Source organism: Mangifera indica, chromosome 5 (assembly GCF_011075055.1).
Source record: "Mangifera indica cultivar Alphonso chromosome 5, CATAS_Mindica_2.1, whole genome shotgun sequence".
In the NCBI taxonomy this organism is placed as follows: Eukaryota; Viridiplantae; Streptophyta; class Magnoliopsida; order Sapindales; family Anacardiaceae; genus Mangifera; species Mangifera indica.
The window spans coordinates 7,233,181-7,241,751 of NC_058141.1; the positions used below are offsets into that span (position 1 = coordinate 7,233,181).

Below are 8,571 nucleotides of genomic sequence, written 5' to 3' on the forward strand. Positions count from 1 at the left end.
TCCACAAGTATTCTGACAACAAAACCGAAGCAAAAAGTTAGTAGGTTCCAATCATCATCTCTTTGATTATAAAGTAACCGTATATAGAAGAAGCAACCTACCCCACTCAGTCATCCTTTAAATATCTTACCCAATTTTTCTTGAAAAACATAAATGAATTCCCAAATAAGCTATACCTCAAATCATGTAATACTGATCTGGGTCACTCATAAACTTCATACTCTTCCCTATCATAACTTCAAATTTAGTTCTATGCTAATACCATGCAAATCTTCGAAAGCTGATAGGTTTTAATCTTTGGTAAATAAGGAGTTAAAATATTGCCAAGAAACATGCAAGCAAAGTGAGACAGCTAACTCAATTTTGCTTGCCCATGTAAATACTTTGGAATAAAGTTTTCAGTACAAGGTTTCAGCCAAAGGTAGTTCATATGCATTTAAATGTTAGCAGTAACAAGCATCCATATCAATTTTATGAAAAATACTATATTGAATTTAGCATATAATAGAACCTTTAAGCTACTAACAATTTCAACTAGATTACCCTTCCTAAAAAAAATTGCAAATACTTACACCACCAAGATCATTCAATATGGCAACAGAATTCAGACTAAATTCACATCCACTGAGACAAAAAAGGGTTCAATGACAAAATTGGACTAAAGCTTACAGCTCCTTAAATATCTGTGACCTCATGAAATATGTATTTAAAAATATGCTCACAATGCCAGGAAAATGCACAGAAAAGAAAATCATAATTAAACAACATGCAACTATCGTAATTCTCCACGTAAGTAAACAATACAAATACATCTAGAAAAATATTACATAGGGTGTTATGTGCATGCTTTGGAAAGAAAGTAATGAACACAATTCAATCCATAACCACAATTTGATATTTTTAACGACTTTCCCATGTTTTCTGGTTTTCTACATAATTTAAAGCACAGCATCTACCAAGCAAACACAGCCTGTTTCCCCAGCCCCCAACCAAGAACTAGCTCTAATACAATTATTCAGAGAATTATGCCTCTTGTAGTTCTAAACCTGGGGACCATTATCTTGAAAATCCCAAAAAAAAAAAAAAACCCTCTGATTCCAGAAGCAATTTTTACATAAACAATACACGAAACGTTGTCATTTTGCACGGTAATGATAGTGCATAGGCGCTTCTGCCAATTACATTTGCAAAACAGCAAACTTCATGTTCAAATATCAATTAGCACCTTGCAGGGATTCCTAAATCTTGGCATGCAAATGAACCAAGCTATTAATCAATTTGATAAGAGTTACATTGGAGACATGTCATTATGAGTAAACCAAGCTCAAACTTGGTACTAGGGTTTGCTTAATTTTAGAGGTCAAACCTAAAAAGAACGGGTTGGATTCAAGTTAAACTAGTTAGCCAAGCACATACAGATGTATAATCACACACGCGGACTGCAGACAGATAATCGTCATGTATGATCATCATTTTATAGATATTAAATTAATTATTTATAAAACATTAACTGAATTAAGCATACATGATACAAACAGTATTCTATCAAAAAGATTCAAGAAAATTTTGTATCGATCAAATTCCAACTCAAACTCCAATTGACTAGAAAATATTGAGAACAAACTTTTTTTAAAGATGTTACAAACAAAACTTGAGCTTCAATTTTAAAGCTAAATCTAACTCGAGACACAATACCCAAGGATTTGGCACAGCTCATTTGCATACATGCCTAAAGTTTATTTTTTGAGCTAAAATGCTTCTCAAAAGTAGACAGTTGATTTTTTCAGTCATGGTACCATCTGATATTCATTTCATATGATATCAGTTTGGCCAAGGGTCTCCTATTATTCGTCAACAGATTTCAACAAAATTACTTAATGATGCTAGAAACACAATATTATATTATTAATAAAATACAATATTGAGATTTTCAAAGTTTCCCTCATAACATCCCTGAAAAGCAAAATGTTTCAATATTTGTTCATAAAATGTTATACAATAACTTATTGTCATAATTAGTAATGGCAATAAAATATTTGGAAATGAACATGCAACATTTCACAAATGATTTTTTGTCAAAAGAAAAATGTTCTCTTATAGATAATGTATGCATAATGAACAATAGTTATTTCTCAAAACTATAAAACTATGTACACATACTTTTAAGTATAAATCGGATATACATAAAATGTATCATCATGTAATTGAATGATTTTGAATTAAAAATGAAATAACAGTCAATTATATAATGACATACTATTTGTGTACCCAATTGTATACTCAAAAGTGTATGCTTATAGCATTACTCTTCTCAAAAAACCAATAAACACTTGACAGCATCTACTTTTAACTAGATTTCTAAGAATCTTTAAACAATCTTTAAACACTCAACTAAAAACCAAGCACATGGTCTCCCCACATCCCACATACACCATATGCATAACAATATAAGAATTGGAACAAATGTTCTGGTTGTCGTTCAAATACTTCAAAATGTGAAGCCCAAAAAATCAACATAAAATGAGGTTACATCAGATTCATCATCAAGCGGTTTTAAAAAAGGTTATGAATAACAGATAAATTAAATGATCTAAACAATTTATTCTGTTCTCCCAACTGAATTACTGAATATGCTAAACTACAGTTTCATTGATTTTGTTAGTAGATATATCAAACCATTTAACTATTAGCTTCTCCAGCTAATGCTATCAACAGAACAGAAAGAAAGTAGACTACTGTAATTTTCATTTGCCAATATTTATGAACGTCCAAACGTCTTAAGCATCTAGTGCAGCCTTACACATAATCAAGAAATATAAGAAAATACTACATGGCACTCAAAATATCAATCAATAAAGGGCTTTTATGAGAAATGATCGATCATTTATGGGTAAACAAGGTATTTGACCCAATTGCAAAAAATGGGGCAAATAATAAATCAGTACAAACAACTGAGAAAAAAAAAGTTAAAATTAATTGCGGGTTCCAAAAGGATACATGAGAAGAAATAAAATGCTCATAATATATAGCCCATCAATTGCAAGGTAAAATGTAATCAGTACACATGCCAGCATCCAATATGACAACCTCCCAGAACTTATTTCCTTCAATGAAAACAATGCCAAGAAAATTAAGGATCATGAAACCCAAATACTAGTTCTGTGTTCATAAAAAAGCTTCAGCAAACTCTAATGACAACCTATCAATGTGTTGGTACTTCATATTATTAAACCTATTCCTGTGCTACATAATGCCAACCTCTGCAAGTTTTTCATGTGACTAAAAATGGAGGAAGACACAAATTTAATGGAAGAAATTTTGAATAAAGTTTGGAAAAAGAAATAAAAAGCTCAAGTGCTCCTTCCAATAAAACATTTCATTAAATCTTGAGTAAAATGTGAAACTCTTCCCCATCCTCCCCCACCCAAATGGGAAAAGATAAGAAAAGAAAGAAAGGGAAAATTACCCATTAGCAAGAATCTTGTATTGAGGGCAAACCAATCTTGTACATCCTGTAGAAGCAGCACCACCACAGTCTGGATGGTGCCAACAATTTCCAACCCTTCAGCAACCCATCACGGCACAATTATAGACAAAATTACCGGATTGCTTTCTGTCTAGCAAGTTCCACTGTGGAGGTCCTTCACTGGGAACCCATGAATTTAGCTCTATAAAGCCTTCACCAGAAGTCCTAGGTCCACCAATGACAATAAGTCGGTCTCCACATGCTCTAAATGCTAGACCCCAACCATTCAATGAGTTTGCCCTTTCAGGCAATCTTCCCACTGTAAACCAGTGTTTCCTCACCTTGTCATACTTGCGCACCTCCATGTCAGCATAATCAGCAGCATACAGTTCATTATTTACTACTGCAACCAAGGGGGGTGCCTCACCAGATGCAGGTCTATCATTTTCCCTTGTAGCACCAACACGGGCAGGAGACATGTTAGGAATTTCAGTCCAAGTTTCCGTCTCCAAATCAAACTCTTCCCCACATGTAAGAAGCTTTGAATCAGCTCCTCCAATTCCTCCAATAACATAAAATTTCCCATCCATGAATACCCCAGAACACATCTTCCTTGGTTTATTCATGTTGGGCAGTGACTTCCAAGTTTGAGTCTCAGAATTATACATCTCAGCAGTGTTCAAAATATTTCCCCCCAAATCAGATCCACCAGCCAAAATCGCTATCTCTCCAAGGCTAGCAGAACCAAACAAACACCTTGGATCATTCATTCTCATCCCTGAAGACCATGAGTTTGTCAAAATACTATATCTATATATAACATAGGATATATTTCCGGACGCTAGCTCCCTACCAAATACAAGTAACTCAGTGCCCACTGCCAAAGATTCCTTATCAGAACACATGAAGCATTCATTTGAAGCCATCCTGGGCAAATGCATCCACCGATGACGAATTGGATCAAAGGCCTCCCATTCAAGTAAATGACAAGAAAAATAAACCCAATGCTCGACCACACCATTCAACCTCCTCAGCTTATACAACTCCCCACTCCGAATCAAGGACCGGAAATTCCGATTCAAAGATGCGAGGGAACCATAGTCAGACCTTGAGCACCGAATGAGACAACTAATGGAGTTGTCTCGGCCAATTGAGTGGATAAGTGAATGTGAATCTGACGAATCCCCAGCACAGGATCGCTGCTCATCAGATTGCTCTTGAGAAGCTCCCTGTATTGTTCCATGGGAACCAGATAGCTTAAAGGACTTGTTACTTTGGTGATAACAATCATCTTCCTCATCAATTTCTAATGGTCGTTTACCAGTTCGGTCCACCTTGCAGATCATATAAGTCCACTTGGTTTCCAGCTGGCACAAGTTAGTTATCTCCCTCCTCGAACTCAGCAAGTAACGACCCTCGAACATGACGTTTCAGTTCTCACGGGATCACCGAATAACAACAGCACAGCCCTCAGTTCCTTCTTAGTCACTAACACCAATAACAGCAAAATACCGAGGGCAAAGGAATTTGATAATTCAACACCTCAAACTCCCCAAAAACGCGGTTGAAACAGTGAACCAACCTAAGTCAAAGAAAATTGTATGAAAATTTTGATTTTCTACTTTTGAAACACAACCTAACCATAGATTGTTAATTGTTAATAACTGGTAATGAAACCCAGGAAACGCCAGTTCAAAAAGCTTAGCCTTTTAGCTCTATATCAAATGATAACTGATCTGAATCAAATGCACCAATGATCCATATTGAGTATACAAAACAAATCTCCAATCAGCTCCCTTTAGTTTTGTATGAAAATAATCCAAATTAACACTTTTTGTTATATATATATATATTAGAGAATAGCTGAAAACAAAAGGAAATGAATATCCAGATCTCTGAACTCCAAACATTAACTATGAATTTCACTTTGCTTTTAATACTACAATAAATCAAAAATTCACAGAAAGAATCGAATTTGAAGGTCAATCCACATGATTTAGAAGAAGAAAAATCTGATTAATTGAGATCTGGCTACAACTAAACACACCCAAAAAAAACTTATCCGCTAATTTTCCTTTATTAAACAAAACAAAAACAAAGAAACGAAAGAAAAAAATGTTAAAAAAGAAATGAGAGGGAATCAATAGTAATGCAAAGGGACTTACGAGGATTGGATAACAAGTAAAGAAGGACTTGATTGGAATTTTCAATTTTTAACAATTGGTCTCTCTTTCTCTCTCTCTCTATACACACAATATAATTAACTCTTTCTGTTCTTCTTGTTCGTTCTTGTTCTCTCTATTAGTAGACCTTCAGATTCTCTCTGCAAATTAGAGGCACTTCTCTGGGGGTGTGTTTTTTTTTTTTTTTTTTTTTTTGGGCTTTCAAGAACAAAATCTTCTACGGCCCCTTTACCTCTCTTATCTTAAACTTTTTTTTTTTTATATTCTTTTAAATTTAATTCCAATATTTTTATTTTACTCACTACGTAAACGATATGCTTTGACGCTCTATTTCTAACTTAAATAACATTAATTAATTTTCCTAAAGTAATATTTTGTAGCCAAATTTTAACTCCAAAAGTATAAGGTTTTTGCTTTATTTAAGGCCGAAAACTTATTCTTGCCCAAGGTTTAATTCATTGTTAAACTCTTATTTACTAAATTTTAAAAATCTAAATATTTATCTATCAATAGTTAAAAATAACAAAATCTGTTAGTATTAAAGGTATAATTATCATTTAACTAATAATATTAAAAAAAAATTATCTTATTTTTCTATCTTAATTTTAAATTAACCATTTTTCTCCAACCTAAATTTTGAAAAATTACATTTTCTCTCTTGTTAGGGTTAACTTAAAAGGGCAACAAATTGGCTTCGACGACCTTCTTTTTCTGCTCCAACGGTCTTCTCTATTCAAGACCAATGACATTCTTTCTCCAACATTCTCTATCACTCTGTCACTCTCGTGATAGACAAGTTGAAGAAGAACAATTGAATCTTGGTCGAACAAAAGCTATTTTTGTTAGCTTCAATTTGATGAAGATGAAGGGCATTTAAACATAAGTTGTCTTCGTCTAAAGTCGATTTGCTTGTCTTTGTTTAGAGTTGATTTGACTAAGTGCATAAATTTGATTTGATGATCCATCTTTGATCGATTCGTGAGATTTGACCATTCTTTGATTCATTTGTTGTCAAGAGTGACATAGAACACTTAAAAAAGAACGTTGTTAATCTTGGGAAGAGAAGGCAATCAAAGCATAAATTTTTACTTTTGAGTTAACAAGGTCTTTGGAGATGATTTGTTGCTCTTTCGAGTTAACTATTGTATGAGAAAAAATATAACTTTTCAAAATTTAAACAAAGAAAAATTATAAATTTTTAAAATTAAGATAAAGAAATAAAATAAATTTTTATTTTTTTTAATAGTATTGATTAAATAACAATTATACATTTAAAGCTAACATATTTTATTAAGGGAAATTAATTAAATTGCCCCAAAGTTAAGGGGGCAAAACGAAATTGCCCTTGTATTTAAATTTTAAACAAAAATGTCTTAAATTTGTGCAAAGACGAAAATGTCTCTCATATCAAAATCGACAAAAACGATGCTTCTCTTTGTCAGACACACGAAAACAGTAAATTCAAATACACGTTTTCACGCAGTCGACACTTAGATTTTCTCAAGCGATTTTCTCAATGTTTCCGACAAAGAAAATGGACAAAAAGGTTAGTAAAACAATCTTTGTCATCTCTTTATGCATTTCGGTTCAAGATTTGAGCGATTTGATATGAAATTCGGGTGTTTAGCATTAGGGTTCTAATTTAAAATTTTTGATGAAATTGCTTGATTTGTTGGTGATTTTGATAAATTGTCTTAGGGCTTTTGTGTTAGATTAGGTTTAGAGTTAATTGTTGTTGAAATGAAGTTTGAAAAACGAAGTTTGGGAGGTAAAATGTAATCACACGAATTCAGCAGTGACCACACGAATTTGTGTGGTGAGATTTTTCGAAGATAGGGAGGTTTTGTGCATTTTTCAAACTTCATGGACCACACGAAGTCATGTGGTTAGGGGTGAAAATGCAAGTTTTAATCGTATGGTAAGACGGAATATAAATTAGAAAAGTTGGTTGACATGCAAGGGTGACAGTCAACCATACGAATTCATGCAGTTGACACACGAATTCTTGTGGTTGACATGCGAATTTGTATGGTGGGGGCAAACTATGTTTTTCCAAAGTTATCCGCCACGCGAATTCTCATGGTCGGATTTAGGGGGCAGAATGAGATTTTGTAAAATTTTAGATCTTTTTTGATATTTTTCATATGAGGGGCAAATTTAAATTTGTGCATTTTAAGGTTTTTTGACGTGTAACATTCGAATTTGATATATGTTCTTTTGAATAAGGCTTCTATGTACAGAATTGAATAATTTATAATATAAAATTGATATAAATTTAATATAATCGCAATTTAATTTTGATATAGGGAGCTAAACAAAAAAGAAAAAGGGTTGAAGGCAGGTATGAAATGCAATTTCCTTTTGAAAAACACTTAAGGCTCAAGTTACTATACGTGGATATAAAGATGTGGGAGTCGTGATCAAAAAATTATTAACAGAAAGACAATTACAAATTTTTCGATGTACCTGTTTTGAACACTTCCTGGATTTGAAGGATAATCGATTTAGTGGGGTTCTAATACACTATTTCATCCTTAGAGCGGTAAATAAGGTGACCTTAAGAGAAGAGTTATAGTTTCGAGTTACTGATATGGATGTAAGATTCAGTTCGTACGAGTTTGTCATTATAATAGGTCTTCGATTTAGTCATATGGTAGATATTGATATCTATATTCTATCGAAGGCCATAGATCAGATCCTCCAAACATATTTTCACAGGTGTAAGTCAGTTACATATATTGATTTGAGTTGTGCTTTCCAATAGAGGCTATGGGGGGAGGACGAGACTGATGCAGTTAAGTTAGCGTTATTGTTTTATCTTCATATAGGGTTATTAGAGAGTGATTTGAGGAAAACAATTCCGCAGAAGATATTATAATTAGTTGATCATCTTGATCGGTTCAATGCATACCCATAGGGAGT

At 33.3% G+C, this 8,571-nt stretch overlaps 1 protein-coding gene across 3 annotated transcripts; it reads right to left on the reverse strand.

The window, feature by feature from the left end:
- Positions 1-872: 872 nt before the first annotated feature.
- Positions 873-5,853, reverse strand: LOC123216095 (F-box/kelch-repeat protein SKIP11-like). 3 transcript variants are annotated; one of them, XR_006502192.1, is made up of 3 exons: positions 5,632-5,853; positions 3,467-5,048; positions 873-2,486 (listed from the first exon to the last, which is right to left on the reverse strand). XR_006502192.1 is itself a non-coding variant. In XM_044636458.1 (2 exons), exon 2 carries the CDS (start codon positions 4,888-4,890, stop codon positions 3,565-3,567), a length of 1,326 nt encoding a protein of 441 aa, XP_044492393.1. In that variant the 5' UTR covers positions 4,891-5,048; positions 5,632-5,853; the 3' UTR covers positions 3,014-3,564. The 3 variants fall into 3 exon arrangements, 1 of the variants encoding a protein (XP_044492393.1); XR_006502191.1 differs by lacking the exon at positions 873-2,486 and adding an exon at positions 2,844-3,104; XM_044636458.1 differs by lacking the exon at positions 873-2,486 and having other exon boundaries at positions 3,014-5,048.
- Between the last annotated feature and the right edge of the window lie 2,718 nt (positions 5,854-8,571).

Excerpts from the sequence above, each read along its gene's own strand:
- LOC123216095 (XM_044636458.1), bottom strand. The coding sequence starts at position 4,890 with ATGTTCGAGGGTCGTTACTTGCTGAGTTCGAGGAGGGAGATAACTAAC.